Raw genomic sequence first — 20,538 nt, forward strand, 5'->3', positions numbered from 1 at the left:
TTTGTGTTTTCTGGTCATTGCGTTTTACAAATAAGACATTTCTTTGTGTTATTGGTGCATTGCGTTTTAGAAAAATATCATTTTTTAGGTTTTTTTTCCATTGCGTTTTACGCAACTGGATTTTTTCCATTGCGTTTTACGCAACTGGGTTTTCAAAAAAAAATCGAAAATATAGCAATAGTATACTCGTTTTAAAGATAAAAAAACGCTTGTTTTTTGTGCAATTTTTATAAAAAAATAATGTCGTATGAAAGAGTTATTAACGTTTAAAAAATAGGGGGGGGGGGGGAATTGGAGGAGAGAGAAACTATTGCCTTGCATTGACTAGAATGCCTCTAAACAAACTCACGCGCCTCTTTTATTCCTTTCAGTTTCCATCATTTAATCTTAGCCCTTGATTAACTAAATGGATGGTCAAGATCACTTCCTAGCCTTCTTAGCCAAATAAACTTCCTATTGTATCTGCACCCGTTCATAAATATAAATATACATATACAAGAAACACTCTTCCATCTCTATAATTTTTTTAATATTTTTGAAAGTGTTTGTGATGTCAGCTAAAATGATAAGGGTATAAAAATATTATTTTATTGAAAATGAGAGATAAAAAATTGTATGTATAATTATAGTGGAAAATGATCAAATAGGAAGTTTGATCTTGCTAAAACGGTAGGAAATTATCTTATCCTTACATGTGACAAGATAGAAAAAAGAAGAGGAAGGATATTTTGGTCCACCATAAATTAGTTTCTTATCTAAAAACATCTTTCATTTTTATTGTTTATCTCACCCCACCAGTCCACCAACACACTCTACCACCACAACCACTGCCGTCACCGTCGCCCACCACCACCACCTACCGTCAATGTCCACAAATCACAACCCCAACCTTAACCTTAACCCTAACACAGATCATAGTTTATCCTAGATCTGTTTTGTTTATTAACCAAAAGTTGTCTATACCGTCATCGGAGCCAATGTCGTCGCTGAAAGCCGTGAAAGAGGAAGAGAACCCGTCGCTGTCGTTGTCGAAGCCAGTGCCGGAAGTTTCGATAAGAAGGACCCATTGCGTTTTAGCTGCTGTTTATATTATTGTTTTATACTACTCTTTTAGTGGTCTTGATTCTGTTGATCTCTCAAAGTGTTGTAGAGAACCAAAGTTTGACTAGAAACTGATGATGTGCATTTGTGTGTTTATTGAAAACTGTATTCATTTTTTTGGTAATATGTACAATGCAATTGATTCAATTATATTTTTGGGTAAATTACACTTTTCGTCTTTTATGTTGGTAGCGGATTGCAATGGATAACCTTTCTTCTTCTCCACTTACCCCCCCCCCCCCCCACACCACCCGGTCGTAACAACTACACACCACCACCCATATCCCCAGACCTAACAGCTTCCAAATGCCCCTGCACAAGCTTAAAAAAACTATTCAACTGATTCTTCTCACTGTACTTCAACGTCCTATCCTTAGAAACCGCACCATTCGAATCCGGCACACTCACCAACTCACCATTTCCATCACACACATAACTCACATCTATATTCTTAAACTCAACATACTAATTAGCACTCGATTTCAACAACAAATCCACAGCAGCGTCAGCACAAAACAAAACCCTAGTTCCTGCAACATCCAAATTAAACTTCATAGAATGTTCGGTAACTGAATCATCATACCAACAGATCTCGATATCTGAATAGATAGTGCGAGTGATGACGTTGACAGCGGTGGTGTGATCTGGTGCGTCTTCGGTGCCGGAATTTTGGGGATTTAGGGTTTGGGAGGTGAGGTCGAGGAGAGAGAGGGAGGAGCAGTGGAGTGGGGGTTGGGGTCGAGGTGGAGGACGGACTTGCCGGCGGTGGAGGCGGCGGCGGCGGCGATGATGGATTCCGGCAGACCGATGATGGAACGAATCGCAGCCCCAATGTACCATCTATGTATGAATAGTTAAATCATAGAGATGCTATGCATCGAGAGAAGCTAGTGGTAAAAAACAGCCATTTATAGTAGGAAAGAAAAAAAATACAATAGTTATAAAATAAAAATAACTAGGATTACGATCCGCCGCAATGCGGCGGGAATTCTTTAGTTATATACTAAGTCGGTCTAGGACCCGCACATTATGTTAACCCTGTCAAACGGGGAAAAATAGACGATGTAAAACGTTCTCCCACACACGCATGTTGTTAAACGTGTCAAACGGGGAAAAAATAGACGATGTAAAAACGTTCACCCACACACGCACGTTGCGTCGTGTTAGTCGCAAAATTTAGAACGAAACGTAAAAACGTTAAGCCAAAGACGCACGCTGTGATGTGTTATGTCACAAAATTTAGAACCAAGCATAAAGCGCAAAATTTACGGAAAATGAAAACTATAAAGGAACAAAGTTGAAAGTAAAAAAAGTTATGAAGATATATTGCAAAAGATAAAAAGTTTTGGGGTAAAAGTTATTTATGAAATACTTTTGGGTGAAAAGTAAAAAAAAAATCATTTTTTTTGGAAAACCCCTAAAGCCAACGTTACGACAACCATATGCATAACCATTTTTTCTTTGAAAACCCCACAAAGCACACCCCACGTTGCAGCGGGGCGTAAAACGGTGTCAAATAGTACTAATGTCACACAACCGTCATCGACCACCAACACTGACTTGACCTAGGATATGCGTGTTGCGATGAACCTGTCAAACATGGAAAAATAGAGGCAAAAACGTTGAACCACACATGCACGTTGCGTCGTATTAACTCGAAAAATTTAGAACTATACGTAAAACAGAAATTTGCGAAAGATGAAAAGTATAAGTGACAAAAGTTGTGAAGTTAAATTGCAAATAATGAAAAGTTTTGGGTTAAAGTTAAAAAAACAAATTATGTAGGGTTAAAATTGTAAAAGATACAAACCTTTAGGTTAAAACTAAAAAGTTAAGTTTTTTTTTTAATAATGTGCAAAGCATAATGTACAAGTCCTTATGCATAGAAAAGTTGGTAATTTATATAGGTTTTAATAAAGAGAAAATTGAGAAATCAATTACTTTTGGGATGAGATGTAAGTTATTATATTAATAAGGTGTATAGTAAGAGCATTCTCATCCTAATCATCAAAATCTGTGTGGGAGGTTTTTAAAATATAAGAAGTATAAAAAGTGGTTGTGAGTGAAGGAGAGAGAAAATGTTATTGTTCATCTGTATATTTGGGGGGACACTGTTCACCCCCTATACTTTTTTAATATATATTGAAAGTGGTTGTGAGTGGAGGAGAGAAAAAATGTAATATATATTGAAAAGAAGAGAGAAAAAGTATTTGTTTTTTGTGGAAATATATTGATATATGAGTTGTTTTTTAGTGGAATGTATGTATATTTTTAGTGGATTGGATGTGAATGCTCTAAGAGCATTCACATTCTATCCATCAAAATATGTGAGGGAGGTTTTTTATATTTTAAAGGAATTAATTGCCATTTTAGTCCCTGTGGTTTGATCCATTTTGTTAGTTTAGTCCAAAGGTTTCATTTTTAACATCTGGATCCAAAAAGGTTTTATCGTTGCCATTTTGGTCCAACTGACTTAACTCCATCCATATCCATTAAAGCTGCCAAGGGCATTTTTGTTAGATATGGATGGAGGTAAGTCAGTTGGACCAAAATGAAATGACAAAAATGCCCTTGGCAGCTTTAACAGATATGGATGGAGTTAAGTCAGTTGGACCAAAATGGCAACGATGAAACCTTTTTGGATCCAGGTGTTAAAAATGAAACCTTTGGACTAAACTGGCAAAATGGCTCAAACCACAAGGACTAAAATGGCAATTTACTCTATTTTAAAGAGTATAAAAAGTGGTTGTGAGTGGAGGAGAGAGAAAATATTACTGTTCATCTGTATCTTTGAGCGGACACTGTTCACCCACTATAATTTTTTTAATATATATTGAAAGTGGTTGTGAGTGAAGGAGAGAGAAAAATGTAATGATAATATTATTTAATTGAAAATAAGAGAGAAAAATTATTTGTTTTTAGTGAAAATATATTGATATAGGAGTTGTTTTTTAGTGGAATGTATGTATAATTTGATGGATAGGATGTGAATGCTCTAATAAGTTACCTGGCACATTGGGATAGTGCGTGGCGGTGGGTAGTGGTTGTGACAGGGTGGTGTGAGGGTGGGTAGTGGTGTGGCGGTGGCGGTGATTGGTAAGTGGAGAAGAAGGAAGAAGGTGGATAAGAAGGAAGAAGGGGATGTGTGTTTCTTATACTATCTGTATCGGTGAAAGACTATCCTTTCTACAAACAGCCTAATCAGCATTCAGCTTTTCACTTATTCTTCACACAAACACTTTTTACCCATAACAATAACATATATATCCTTCCCACAAACAACCTTATTATAATTATTTTATTAAATTTAAACTAAATAAAAAAAAGAAAGGACCCACCATTCCCCCATTCTTCACCATTGTTCCCCAAGAATCATTAAGAATGAACACCCTTCATGTCATCCTCTACAACACCCACTAATCCATCTCTCTCACAAATGCCCTCCACATAGGCCAAAAATCACCTACAAACATCGTTGATGTGGATAGTCTTAGGCTTTGTGGGAGAGAAAAGAGTTTTTATATATATTTTTTATTTTTTTTTATTAAAGATACTTCTAAAATGACTAAAATACCCTCATTTGCAACAGACATGTCATATTTAACTGAAAATTATAACCTGGTTAGGGCTAAAGGATGTAGAGTGTAATTAGTTTTCCAAATAAAGGACTGTGACTGTAATTATTGAAGTTAAAGGTTATCCATTGCAATCCGCTACCAACATAAAGGACGAAAAGTGTAATTTACCCTATATTTTTTCTTATGAACGGGTCAAGACACCACATGCTACTCTTTATATTGTTCTTTTTCATAAAAAGTGGGTTGTTTTTTTTTGGTAATTTGTAAAATTGCAATGGCTTCAGGCTTCATTTATATTATTGTTATATACACGTTGTGACGGGATCGTTAAACCGAACGAAAACTAGCCTTAAAGGCATTAAACTATGCACGCGTGTTACGGCATGTTAGCTCACAATGCAACGATTATTTCATTTTAAATAATTAATTATATACATAAATGGCGAGTATATAAAGAGACCTTGAGTAAAATAATATAAAATAAATGTATATAAATACACGTATGTAATAAAGATAAAGAAAATAAATATGAATACATGGAATATCAAAATTAAAATTTTTAACTTATAAAAAAATAATATTCTTTATACCTTTTTTAATAAGCTTAGGAAAACAATTTGATTTAGGAGGAGGTGTGGTTATCACTTGAAAAAATTTTATCACTCACAACATCCAATCAAGTTCCGTCATGTCATCAACCATTATTTCATCACTCACAACCTTTTTAGTGGCAATAGTCATCACTCACAACACCCAACAATAAACCCTCACACTCCCTCACATCCTTTCCTCCATCACGCGTGAAGTTTTTCACGAAATCATTCCATCACAAGTTAACATTGCATGGTGGCAGTGGAAAACTTCAAACTTCCACGCATGGTAGATTCCCCATTACAGAGAAAAAGCCACCACCTCCAGTCCCCTTAGTGAAGTACACAACTACACATTCTTTATAAAAGGATAGAAATGGTCGTTGTTGTCTAGGTATGAGAGAGAGAAGTGACCAATTAAAATGAAGAAAGGTGGAGTCTTGACCAATAATAGTAAAAGTAAATTAATTAATTATCAACCAACTTTATAAGTATTATCTAAGTGAAATAATAACCTTTTTAGCTTTGGGTGAGAGAAACATAGGGTCAAGATGTCAAGAAAAAGCCTATTACGTGTTGTGATACTAATTACGTGCTGGTGTTTATGGAAAGCCAAAAATCAAAAGGTATTCTCAAATTTGCATCCCTCCATACAAATTTTTTTTATTGTTATACTAATAAATAAAAATAAAGTACACATGGATGATTTGTAAGCTTTCTTCTGATAAAAACCAAAGAGAATTAGGGATAAAACTGAATTCTCATTATTCAACATTACAATATATAGATGAACATAGCTATAAACCCTAAAGCCCATACGTAATGGGTTGGGCCTAAAATGTCTGGTTTATAACACTCCCCCTCAGACATTTAAAATTATACACAGTTTAACAACGTACTTTAGGATGATGTTAAATAGGTACCTCAGGACCTGAATAAATAAACTGATACTACTGGATCAGCTATGCTGCCTCATTAAAAACCTTACTAAGAAAACCCAGTGGGACAAAACTTAGTTAAGGGAAAAAGAGTACAGGGTGTATAATTCTCCCCCTGAATTCAACAAACATCTTTCAATCTACGAAGACCGATCTTGTGTGATAGCTGCTCGAAACTGCTTCTAGGTAAAGATTTCGTGAACAGGTCAGCTAGATTTTTCACTTGACTTAATCTGGCGAACATCAATTTCCCCTTCCTTTTGCAAGTCATATGTTGAGAAAAACTTTGGTGAGATGTGCTTTGTTCGATCACCCTTGATGTAACCTTCTCTGATCTGAGCTATGCAAGCAGCGTTGTCTTCATAAATAATTGTCGGCTCCTTCTTGATCTGTTCTAATCCGCATGCTTCTTGAATGTGATTAATCATTGATCTCAACCACACGCATTCTCGACCAGCATCATATAGTGCTATCAATTCGGCATGGTTTGATGATGTTGCTGTAAGTGTTTGCTTAGTTGACTTCCAAGAAATTGCTGTGCCACCATATGTGAATACGTAACCTGTCTGAGATTTTGCTTTGTGAGGATCTGATAGATATCCGGCATCAGCATACCCAACAAGCTGGGACTTTTGATCTTTCTGATAGAAAAGACCTAAGTCTTATGTCCCGCAAATATACCGGAATATATGTTTTACACCATTCCAGTGTCTACGTGTTGGATTCGAACTGTATCTAGCTAGTACATGTACTGCAAATGCAATGTCAGGTCTTGTGTTATTTGCGAGATACATAAGGGCACCGATCGCGCTTAAGTATGGTACTTCTGGACCAAGTACTTCTTCGCCTTCTTCTTGAGGGCGATAAGGATCCTTCTGTGGATCTAGCGGTCGGACAACCATAGGTACGCTAAACGGATGTGCTTTATCCATATTGAACCGTACTAACATCTTCTGGATGTAGTTTGATTGATGGACAAATGTGCCATTGCACAGATACTCAAATTGTAGTCCGATACATAATTTCGTCATACCAAGATCTTTCATCTCAAATTCCTTCTTTAACAACTGAGCAGCTTTCTCTATCTCTTCAGGAGATCCGATGATGTTGATATCATCAACATAGACTGCTATTATAGTGAAATTTGAGAGTGATCTTTTTATAAAAACACATGGACTGATTACATCAGACTTGTATCCTTCTTTTTCGAGATATTCACTAAGTCGATTGTACCACATACGACCAGATTGTTTGAGACCATATAAAGATCTCTGGAGCTTTATAGAACACATATCTCGAGGTGTTGATTTTAATGCTTCGGGCAATTTTAATCCTTTAGGGATTTTCATGTAGATGTCATTTTCAAGTGTCCCGTATAAGTATGCGGTGACGACATCCATTAGTCTCATATGAAGTCCTTCAGATATTGTGAGGCCGATTAGGAACCTAAGGGTTATCGCATCCACTACAGGGGAATACGTTTCCTCATAATCAACTCCTGGGATTTGGGAAAACCCTTGTGCTACAAGTCGAGCCTTATATCGTACAATCTCATTCTTTTCATTTCTCTTTATTGCAAACACCCATTTATAACCTACTGGTTTGACGTCTATGGGCGTTCGGACTACAGGTCCGAAAACATGTCGCTTTTCGAGCGAATTCAATTCGGCGTTTATGGCTTCTTGCCATCTTGGCCAATCATTTCTGTGCATGCACTCTTCTAAAGTTTTTGGTACGTAATCATTTTCATTGATTACATCCGTTGCTATAGCATATACAAATATATCATCAACACGTGTTTTATTCCGGTTCCACATTGTACTATCTTGTACATAATTAATAGAGATCTCATTTTCGTTCGGTACCGGTGTTTCTTCTGAAACTTCATTTTCCTCTGGATTCATAGTTGTCTCTTCTGGGACATTTACCTCTACCGGGGTTTCACTTATAATCTTTTGTGAGTTTTCACCAACTGCGTTACTTTGCTCTTTTCGTTTTCGTGGGTTTTTGTCTTTGGAACCGATTGGTCTCCCACGCTTTCGTTGTATAGTAATCGCTTCTGGGATTACTTCAATTCGAGCAGGTGCATTTGATGCTGGTACATGTGACTTTGTCACTCTATTCGTGTCTGTGAATGCATCTGGTAATTCATTCGCTATTCTTTGCAAATGTATGATCTTTTGGACTTCATATTCACATTGACCACTTCGGGGGTCGAGATTTGATAGCGATGATGCATTCCATGTTATTTCTTGTGTTACCAGTCTTTCTTTGTCCTTATCTCCCCCTAAGACTGGGAACATTGTTTCATCAAAATGACAGTCAGCATACCGTGCTGTAAACATGTCTCCCGTCATTGGTTCTAAATATTTAATTATGGACTGGGAGTTAAAACCAATATAGATACCCAGTCTTCTTTGGGGTCCCATTGTAGTACGTTGTGGTGGCGGTATTGGTACATATACCGCGCAACCAAAAATTCTAAGGTGGGACAAACTTGGTTCTCGTCCAGAGACCAGTTGCAATGGGGAGTATTCGTGATCAGCAGTTGGTCTCAATCTAACCAGTGCAGCGGCATGCAAAATAGCATGACCCCATGCAGAAGATGGTAATTTACATCTCATTAAGAGTGGTCTAGCGATTATTTGTAATCGTTTTATCAGAGATTCAGCTAAACCATTTTGTATGTGAACATGAGGTACTGAATGTTCAACATTGATCCCGATTGACATACAATAGTCATTAAAAGCTTGAGATGTGAACTCTCCCGCATTATCCATCCGGATGTTTCTAATTTGATTATCGGGGAAATTGGCTCTCAATTATATGATTTGAGCTAAAAGTCGGGCAAATGCTACATTTCGAGTAGCTAAAAGGCTCACATGTGACCACCTTGAGGATGCGTCTATTAAGACCAAGAAATAACGGAATGGTCCACACGGAGGATGAATAGGCCCACAAATATCCCCTTGGATTCTTTCTAAAAATGATGGGGTTTCATGTATCAGTTTAGTTTGTGAGGGCCGAGTTATAAGTTTGCCCAGAGAGCATGCTGCACATGATAAATCTTGTGGTAGCAAAACTTTTAAGTTTTTTTGAGAGGGTGCCCGGCTGCACTTTTGATTATTCGTCTCATCATTATGCTACCAGGGTGACCTAGACGGTCATGCCATATATTGAATGTGTCTTTATCTAACAGCTTTTGGTTACTCACCATGTATGATTCAATAGGATTGATATTAGTACAATATAATCCAGAGGATAAGGCTTCTAATTGTTCAACAATTGTTTCTTGGCCATTTTTGTTTGAAGTAATTTGAAGATATTCAATATTATTTTCAGATATTGTTTTTAGGTGGTAACCATTTTTTCGAATATCTTTAAAGCTAAGTAAATTTCTTCTGGATTTACTAGAATATAATGCATTATCAATAGTTAATTTGGTACCCGAAGATAATGTTATGTGTGCTCTGCCGGAGCCTTCGATAAGGTTACTGACACCAGATATAGTACTAATCGGTGTCTCTGCCGGAGACAACTCAGAGAAAAATTTCATATCTTTGAGAATAGTGTTAGTACTACCACTATCTACCAAACATTGATCACCAATAATAGCTCTACTGGAGCTACTATACATATTTCTTCAGGAAACAAAAACAAATAAAAGTTAATACAAAGAAGTAAAATGAAACATTGCAAGAGTTTCAAAATACAAAGGTCACAGTATGAAAAGTAAAGCATAAAAGGTACATTATCCTCAATTAAATTAGTTTCAGCATACTTTCCCTTTTTTTCATTATGCGTTGAGATGCCTCAATGAGGTGTTTAGGGGTGCGACATGTGCGGGGCCAATGATTTGACATCCCACATTTATAACAAATGTTGCTTTGGTTCCCGCTATTTTTCCCTTTTGAAGGTCGCCCCGTATTATGTCGACTCGATTCACCACCGCTATTTTTAGTGTTCTGGGACTCTCGATGCCATGTATATCCCCGTCCTCGACTACGACCACGACCTCTGCTGGGGCCGCGACCTCTACCTTTAACTCGTCTGCTTTAATAATTGGCCACATTCGCTTCAGGGAATGGGCTTGCACCGGCGGGTCGCGATTGATGGTTTTGTAGTAGGAGCTTGTTGTTTTGCTCCGCGATCAGAAGACATGATATCAATTCAGAATATTTAGTAAATTTATGTTCCCGGTTTTGCTACGACAGGAGCATGTTTGAGGCATGGAACGTTGCTTTTTTTTCAAGCATATCTTCATCGCTTTTTTTTTTTACCACATAATTTTAACTCAGAGGTAATGCGGAATAAGGCAGAATTATATTCACTACAATCTTAGAATCCTGTAGTCGTAAATGAAGCCATTCATAGCAGGCTTTGGGGAGTAAGACCAACTTCTAGTGGTCAAAACGTTTTTTTTTTTTTTTTTTTTTTTTATGTTTGCCCATAATTCAAGGGGATGTAGTTGTTACCCGAGATGTCATGTGCGGCGAATTCAAGTTTTGATAAGTTCGACATTTTATATACAAATGAAAGAATCATGGATTTAAATCGAGTCGCAATATAAAATATATATATTATAGGTGAACTTCAGGTTCTCTATAGGTAAAACTGCAGATTCTATACTTACGCCGTTTTAATAATTGAGTAGGAATTTAGAAACTCTTATATAATTTCTTATTGTAAACGTGTTTTGATGAGTTATTGAATATATAATAAAATATATGGAAACTTTGTGAATCAAAATTATTAAAGCATATATTAAAGCATGTTATTTATTTTTAATTTTTGATATGAATTCTTTGGGATGTGGTATCCAAGTATCCAACTGTGCAAGTTCGTCACATTAAATCTAATTTGATTAAAAATATGAATATATTGAAATATATCAAAAACTTTCGTCAATAGCTGTACTCCATATCCTTTCATCATATTAAATACAAATTATATTTATGTAATATTATATGTTATATAATATATCATTAACATACTATATTACAAGTGTATGCCATTTTATGTGCAGTTAAGAGAGAGAAGAAAAAAGATGTTTTAACCGGAGTGATTTATGTGCTTTATTTATAAACGTCCCCCGGCCGGAAAAGAAAACCTACCTTCACAGTCACCGGAAAACCTTCACACCGATCATAAAATCAATCAAAAACCTCCAAAACAATGCTGAATAAATCCACAGTCTCCTCTTCAAAACTCGCAACTCAACCTAACCTCTCAAAACCTTCAACCGCTGATGCACAATTAACTTTCTGGCCGCCGTCCGCGGCGGCGGTTGACGCTCTAGTCTTCAAAACGGTGAGTTTCGGGCCATCGGCGATGGCAAAGGCCGGCCGGCGAAGGTTAAGCAGCCGGAGATCGGAGAAACCGCGTCGTCGCTGCCGATGAATGTGCCGGGCCGGGTTATGGTTGGCGGGTAAGGACAATCGCCGGGAAAAAATTCCGGGTAAGATTGTTATGTATGACAGTAGGAACCGTCGTGTGTTTCAGGGGAAAAATCTAATTTTATTGTATATCGATTTATTAGTTGATGTATCGGTTCATAATATATATCTCTGTATATACAAATCAAAAGAAAATCCTGGTTGTTCTAAAGTACACGAGATATTGATAGTGGATCGGTTCATAATATATTCTCCTCAGAACAGTATGAGTATCTATTTTGAATGTTGTTCGCAATAATAAAAAAATATATTCAATGCAGTACGAGATATTGATAGTGTACCCGGATTTGATGAACTGAAGAATGTTTTGAATGATAGCGACTTGTGGATGATTTCAGATTTCCGGTGATCTCAGTTGGTTAGAGCTTCGTGCTGATAACGTGATAAAAACCAAAGAGAATTAGGGATAAAACTGAATTCTCATTATTCAACATTACAATATATAGATGAACATAGCTATAAACCCTAAAGCCCATACGTAATGGGTTGGGCCTAAAATGTCTAACGTGATAAAAACCAAAGAGAATTAGGGATAAAACTGAATTCTCATTATTCAACATTACAATATATAGATGAACATAGCTATAAACCCTAAAGCCCATACGTAATGGGTTGGGCCTAAAATGTCTGGTTTATAACATCTTCATTAATTTTTGCCATTTGTCATTTATTAGGACTATATTTGTCATGTGTCATGTTGTGAGTATTTCTACATTTTATTAACCCTTTTATTTATTCTTGATTAATTAATAATTAATAATAATAATTAATGGTTGATTGATTGATTTAATTGATTTTAATTTTTTAGTAAGAAATGTTTTTTTCTTCAAAAAATTTAGGTATTTTGTGAACGTGGTCAACATTTAGATTTAACTAATACATTTACTGCAAGTAAATTATAAATCAGTTATAATTACCTAATTTATACTAATAAATAAAAATAAAGTACACATGGATGATTTGTAAGCTTCATTCATTAATTTTTACCACTTGTCATTTATTAGGACTATATTTGTCATGTGTCATGTTGTGAGTATTTCTACATTTTATTAACCCTTTTATTTATTCTTGATTAATTAATAATTAATAATAATAATTAATGGTTGATTGATTGATTTAATTGATTTTAAAGTTTTAGTAAGAAATGTTTTTCTCTTCAAAAAATTTAGGTATTTTGTAAACGTGGTCAACATTTAGATTTAACGAATGCATTTACTGCAAGTAAATTATAAATCAGTTATAATTACCTAAATTCAATTATGCATATCTTTAAATGCGTATCTCAAGGTATTATGATGCATGCAAGTATTGTAGTAACACTCTTAGTTGAAAAATCATTAGTTTATTACAATCTTGATCACTTAAGTGTGAGATCTTGGGTTCAAGTCTTACGAAAAACAAGATATTCGTTGTTAAAAAAACAACATATGTAGAGTTCTTTTTTTCAAAAGGATGTAGTGATTTGGTGGCGACAACCATGGAGTCCCCAGATTTAACAAGGAAGAAGATATGATTGTTAAGGGATTTTTTAGTATTTCTTTATTTTTTTATAAAAGAACCCATTTTGATAAATACTTTTGAAACAAATCATTTTGGAAAATAATTTTGTCAACTACACCCTTTAAAAAAACAAAAGCTCGTCAAATGTACACCAAAAGTTGTATAGTTTAACTCGGTAACAAGTATACTTGAGAGTAATAAAATAATTTAAAAAAAATGCAAATGAGGTGCTTGAAAAATATGTGGAGGTATACTTTTATACTTTTTTTTTTAATTTTATTTAATTGTTTTTTAAAGATATACTTTAAGAAACATACTTTATAATTAAAAAAGGTTTTTTGCATGAGAGTTATAAAAGATTGATTCTTGATTAGTTTAGCCAGCTATATATTGTATTTTATATAAATAGGCATTTAAATTTTATGATATGTTATTATACCTTTTATTTTACCATTATCACATGTAACAATATGTAATTTTGGTTATGAGATGTTTGGTAAAAAAATTGAATTATAGCGTTTTTAATGTACAACCCCGTGTAATAGACGGGTTTCTAACTTAGTAAAAAAATAACATAAAACATTTCATATGTCTAGTAAAATAAAACATTTCATATGTCTAGTAAAATAAAACATTTCATATGTCTAGGCCGTTGGTGTGTCGTGGGTGAATTTGAGATCAACATACGTGGGCCCTATGCAAATGGAATAAACCCGGCCTGCACAACTAAGCCCAATCACATAGTTGCATTATGAAATCTCAAAAAAAAAATCAAACAGTCAATTTACAAATTAAAAAAAAAAACACACACAAGTAGTAAAGTCCATCTTTAAAAATTGCAATCGGCCCATGCAATTGCATGATCTCACACCTCAAATATAACTAACATCGGCTTATAAAAGGCCATATAAATACGCGAGCCAATTCGACGACATGGGCTTACACTAACATAACAAATTAACAATTATCCATTAGATCGGCCCATGTTAGAAGACAATAATCCCATCTAAAAGAAGTCCATTTTGTGTCCCATGAAAACCAGGCCCACCTCCAAATAATAGTCAACTTAGAGCATTCACATCCAAGGAATTAAATTATGTGTGTGTTGTTTTTAAAATATAAAAAGTATAAAAATTGGTTGTGAGTAGAGGAGAGAGAAATGTTACTGTTCATCTGTATATTTGGGGGGAGACTGTTCACCCCCTATAATTTTTTAATATATTTTGAAAATGGTTGTGAGTAGATGAGAGAGAAAAGGTAATGATAAAGGTATAAAAATATTATTTAATTAAAAATGAGAGAGAAAATGTAGTGTTTTTTAGTGTAATTTAGGGTGAGAATATGATGGATTGGATGTGAATGCTCTTATACAAGCCTTAGTTACACCACATAAAATCACATATCCGTGAAGTATAGAGTTAATTACTGTTTTCGTCCCTGTAGTTTGTCAAAAATCACTATTTCAGTCCATTAGTTAAAAAATTGCGATTTCAGTCCCTATGGTTTCACTTTCGTAACCATTTCAGTCCATGTGGTTTCACTTTCGTAACCATTTCAATCCATTTATTCTGTTAGTACAGGGACTTAAATGGTTACGAGGTGGACTGAAATGGTTACGAAAGTGAAACCACAGGGACTGAAATCGCAATTTTAAACTAATGGACTGAAATAATGATTTTTGACAAACCATAGGGACGAAAACAGTAATTAACTCGTGAAGTATATATATACTCTTTGGGCCTGTTCAATCCACAAGTACATAACCCACTCCAGTAGTCCAGTAGTAATTTTTAAGTGCTCTAGGTGAGCCTATTCTTCAAAGACACTTAGTCTAAGATGTAGAAATCCATTGTATAGCCTGTGTATCATAACCGAATGCCTCAGTCTTCATTTCATGGTTTTGGTAGTAACAGGCTACTTGCACCACTGAGCCAGTACGGGCTTATTTCTGGCCTGTTCATCCCAAAACTTGACTACCCATCCAAAACATGCCCAGTGCAATGGTCGACTATTCTAAGAACTGTGCACAATACAAATTCGAATAAAACCAAGACTCCCTTCCATCATTGACTACTGTTGACTCGATGGACCACTTTGACAAAAAAAACATACTTGACTATTTTGCACCTTTTACCAATAAAAACCTCCCTGAAGGCTGAACATGAAATTGTAAATACTTCATAATAATTCCACACCCTAAAATCTTAATTTCACACCCTGTATACGGGCCGTAAAACGTTATACGGCCCGTATAGAATAATTTAACGTGACAAGTATTTGGCCGTATAATGTTATATGGCTCGTATAATGTTATACGACTCGTATACATACGGGTCGTATAATATTATATGAGGTTTGGGTCGTATAACATTATATGGGTCGTATAACGTTCTATACGGGTCGTATAATGTTACACGGCCCGTATACATGGACAAAAAAAACATTCCTTGACATTTTTTTTGCAACAATCAGTTATACAGCCCGATAACTCTATATGGGTCATATACATGTAGGGGTGTGAAAATAAGATTTTAGGGGTGTGAGAATACTGAGACCCTTAATTAAACATAACTGAGCCACTTAAGTGAACATAAAACCTGGTCACATCCTATTGATAAATGAAGTTTGGATAAAAATTTGGTTGAAAGAAATGATAGATAATTTTTTATAAAAGCCTCTTTTAAGTATCAAATATTCACATGTTTTTGCCAAACAAACACATTGATTTAGAACTAATGGCAATTATTTCCAGATGCTTTGTCCAGTTTCTTATATTTTTATTTTTATTAAATTTTCTCTGCTGTATAGAATCCATATGCAGAGAAATGTTTTGCATGTCATCAAGCTTCATATCAATCAACATTTTAAACTCAAGAAAATATCATACATTATTCCAAGGGAAATTGGCCTGTAATAATCCTATCTAAACCTTATTGGCCATTAATAATCCCACCTCAGAATATTCCCCCCACCGGTCCCACCTTTCAACTATTTTTCCTACAATGGTCCCCCGTTAAAAAAACTTAACGGAGTTAAGCTTTTTTCCAAATTACAAACAATTTTTTTAGGGCTTTTGATTAGAACGACGATACGAGTCCATTGATGTAAAACTTGCCTCGAAACGGTGCTCCAAACGATAAAAATGACGCTACAATTCGGGTGTTTAAATTTCCAATTAACCAAAATCAAGCCACTTGGAGCACCATTTCGAAGTAAGTTTTATATCAATGGACCCGTATCGTTGTTCTGATCAAAAGCCCTAAAAAATCTGTTTGTACTTTGGAAAAAAGCTTAACTCCGTTAAGTTTTTTTAACGGGGGACCATTGTAGGAAAAATATGTGAAAGGTGGGACTGGTGGGGGGATTATTCTGAGGTGGGATTATTAATGGCCAATAAGGTATAGGTGGGATTATTACAGACCAATTCCCCTTATTCCAAACACACAGATCCTCATGTGTGTCTAAAGAGCAACAAATTAATTATCGTCCTTCAAACCCTCATGAGTTCTACGCTGCAGGTGAACCTCATTTCAGAATGCTTCATTAGACCACTGTAGAGCCAAAAGCCAAAAGTCGGTAGAGCACATGAGATATTAGAAAATCAGACCCATCTTGCCTTTTCCTTTTTTGAATCCGCCCCGACATCACCAGCAAGTGAACCAAATAAAGCAACTATAATTAATGATTCACAACCAAACAATTTGTTTCAATTCATCCAGCTTTGTTTTGAACACGGATTTAAGACTAGTTTCAATATGCCCCTCCAGCTTCCACTTGTTCTCCGCTCTAGTCTTTCACAAAGTTTCATTAGTGATCCTCCATCTTTCGTTCTTTAACCTTGCCACCTACAAAACCATAAATATATTTCAAATACCTCTCTCACTAGAATATATGCTATTCAGTGAGTTTGTAACATTATATATTTCAACAAAAACCTGCATCGCTTGTTGTTGCTTCAGTATTGGCCCTTCTCCTTTTGGGAGCAAATGTAATATGTTGTTGTTCTTGAAATAGAATTGCATCTGGATCAATCCTTCTTTCGTATCCAGTAATTTTAAGATCTTTCAACAAAGATATGCTATCGGGAAGATGACTTATAGGAGTATCCGTTAGATCTAGTTCTTCCAAACATTCTAATTCTCCTAGGTTCTGCGGTAGTTTCTCAAGTCCAGAACAATTAGAAAGGAAAAGCTGATTGAGATACTCTAGCTTACAGATGCTGGATGGAACATCTCTTATCTTGGTTGATGTTAGATCTAGTGTATACAAACTTTCTAAATCTCCTATGTTCTCTGGTAGTTTCTCAAGTCCAGAACAATTAGAAAGGCGAAGATGATTGAGATGCTTTAGGTTACAGATGCTGGATGGAACATCTCTTATCTTGGTTGATGTTAGATCTAGTGTATACAAACTTTCTAAATCTCCTATGTTCTCTGGTAGTTTCTCAAGTCTAGAACAATTAGAAAGGCCAAGATAATCAAGATGCTTTAGCTTACAAATGCTGGATGGAACATCTCTTATCTTGGTTGATGTTAGATCTAATTCTTCCAAACTTTCTAAATCTCCTAGGTTCTCTGGTAGTTTCTCAAGTCCAGAACAATTAGAAAGGCCAAGATAATGGAGATGCTTTAGCTTACAGATGCTGGATGGAACATCTCTTATCTTGGTTGATGATAGATCTAGTGTCTTCAAACTTTCTAAATCTCCTAGGTTCTCTGGTAGTTTCTCAAGTCCAGAACAATTAGAAAGGAGAAGATATTTGAGATGCTTTAGCTTACAGATGCTGGATGGAACATCTCTTATCTTGGTTGATCTTAGTTCTAGTGTAATCAAACTTTCTAAATCTCCTAGGTTCTCTGGTAGTTTCTCAAGTCCAGAACAATTAGAAAGGTAAAGCTTCTTGAGATGTTTTAACTTACAAATGCTGGGTGGAATATCTCTTATTATATTGCAAGATCTTAGAATGAGAGCTTTAAGATATTTCAACTTACAAATGCTATCCGGGAGATGTTTAATTTTTGAACGTCTTAAATCTAGCTCTTCTAAACACTCCAACTGGCCAATGTCCTCAGGCAATTCCTCTATGCCACAATCTGCAAGAGAAAGAACTCTTAAATAATGTAAACTACAGATGCTTCCTGGAAGACTTTTGAGTTTGTCGCATCTATTGAAGGATAGCATAACAAGTTTATGTAGATTTCCAATTGATAAAGGCAGGTTTTCTATATCATTGCCATCAAAACGAAGCTCTTGCAGATTACTGTTGGAGTGACACAGGATTATACCCTCGGACTCCTTTAGATGTAAGTCACTAACATTAAGAAACTCAAGTGATTCCAAATCCTTGATAAACGAAACAGATTTCAACTGGTTACATTGCTGGAGGTTTAGGTACGTAAGCCCTTTTAAGCATCCAACTGGCACATGAAGTTCTACCAAATCATTACAAAATGAAAGATCTAACCTCACAAGATTCGGAGTCAACCCAAGGTCAAGGGTCTTCAACTTTGAGCGGGAGAGTGTAATGGATTTGAGCTTCTTAAGAACCTAATATCACACCAAAAAGAATGTAATATACTAATAACCGATCAATAAATAAATTAATATTATTAATCAATCATCATACCTTTCCCCCTACCCAAAGTTGTTCGATTTTGCTGCCAGACAGGTCAAGCTCAACAAGATTATTTGCTTGAAAGGTTTTTGGTAAACACCCATGAGGGTAACCGGGCCATTTCAAGTATCGTAACGCATTTGGAAAGTATAGACTAACTTCATCAATCTTCACAGGTCATGACGATCCTTAACGAAAAAATTACGATCTACAATAAGGCATCTAAGTTTCTTCATGTTTCCAAGACCTTCCAAAACAAGATCAGGGGTGAGCTTTAGACGTATACACCTTGCTGCTTCAGAACCCTGTTTTTCAAGAATATTTCATGTCATAAGAAAAGAAAAAAGTTTTGTCTGATCTCTATGTTACATGTAAACTTGATTTTTACCAAGTCATCATCCAGCACATCTTCAATTTCTTCCTGAATCCATAATCTGCTATGTTTGTTGGGCTCATCCGGGTGCAAACGACGTACGATATTCTTACCCATTTCTTCAACATGGTCATGCATGCTCAAATAAAGATCATTAACATCATCATCAACATCATGAAAAGTTATTAGAGATCTCTGCTCAAGAACTCTTAAACCAATTCTAGCCTGAAATCCACAACTTTCAAGCATACTTATTGCTTTGTTTTTCTCCCACCCCTTCAATATGCATGCAACATCAAGGAATATTTCTTTGTAGTCATCCTCCAGACTTGCATAGCTTAACTCCAATTTTTCAAGAGTCTCCTTCAATGGTATTGTTTTAAGTCTTTCTAATGCATCCACCCATTCAGGCTTGTCTTTACCACACAGAAATGAACCCAAAACTTTGATTGTCAAGGGAAGGCCAGCAGCATATTGTACAACTTGTTGTGATTCCTTTTTATACTCTTGAATTGGAAGATCTTTCCCAAATGCGTGCCTACTGAATGTTGGTATTCAGGCCCCTTCTTATTCGAATATGAATCTGAGGTTTTCGAACTGTTGGTGTTTGTGGTGGAAAAAATATGCAGAGAAAATAATAAGAGACTTTTGTAAAAGGAAAAATGAACACTTTATTCAACAAAAGACTAGGCTATTTATAGCCTTACAATAACCCACATGCTACCTAACGTAAACAAACTACAGCCACATAAATGAGGAGAATTATTCTACCAGCTTTGACTTGAACGTTCACATTCCCCCACATATCTCGGTCAAACTTCGACCACTTCTCAAGCTCCTCATAACGTGACTTTTAATAAAACAAACTAAAGATACTAATTAAAACAAATAATAAACCATAAGTCAAGATTAAATCTAACATTCTCCCCCTTAATCTTGACCCGTTTCTTCATCAAAGAAGTGTCGGCTCTTCGTCTTCTTCGATCAAGTTGGCTTCTTTGTCTTTGTCGTTCCATTTCGTGCACTCGTAGCTAAAATGCCCAAAAACTCCACAATCATAACACCTAATTCCACTTTTGTCACCTCGACCCGAGCCTCTTCCACGGCCTCTTCCGCCTCTATCACTGCTTCTTCCACGACCTCTTCCTCGACCGTATCGCCTATCACCATCACCATTCTTTTGCTCACTAGCCATCAAGAGTTGGCCTTGCTCTCCCTCCTTTTCCTCATGGCTTTTCATACGCTCTTCATACGCCTTTAATCTTCCAACGGCTTCGTCGAATAACATTGTTTCCAAATCAAAACATTGTTCGATTGAAGCCACAAGTTGAAAGAATGGCTTTGGCATCGAATCAAGTAACCTTTTCACTAAATCAACTTCTTCAAGT

At 35.7% G+C, this 20,538-nt stretch overlaps 1 protein-coding gene across 1 annotated transcript; it reads right to left on the reverse strand.

Moving 5' to 3' along the window:
- Positions 1–16,642: 16,642 nt before the first annotated feature.
- Positions 16,643–20,103, reverse strand: LOC110932946 (disease resistance protein RUN1). The gene is made up of 7 exons (XM_022176198.2): positions 20,048–20,103; positions 19,166–19,688; positions 18,990–19,082; positions 18,790–18,945; positions 17,413–18,710; positions 17,099–17,271; positions 16,643–17,008 (listed from the first exon to the last, which is right to left on the reverse strand). Exons 1-7 carry the CDS (start codon positions 20,101–20,103, stop codon positions 16,971–16,973), a joined length of 2,337 nt encoding a protein of 778 aa, XP_022031890.1. The 3' UTR covers positions 16,643–16,970.
- Positions 20,104–20,538: the final 435 nt, after the last annotated feature.

This window comes from Helianthus annuus, chromosome 4, assembly GCF_002127325.2.
Source record: "Helianthus annuus cultivar XRQ/B chromosome 4, HanXRQr2.0-SUNRISE, whole genome shotgun sequence".
NCBI lineage: Eukaryota > Viridiplantae > Streptophyta > Magnoliopsida > Asterales > Asteraceae > Helianthus > Helianthus annuus.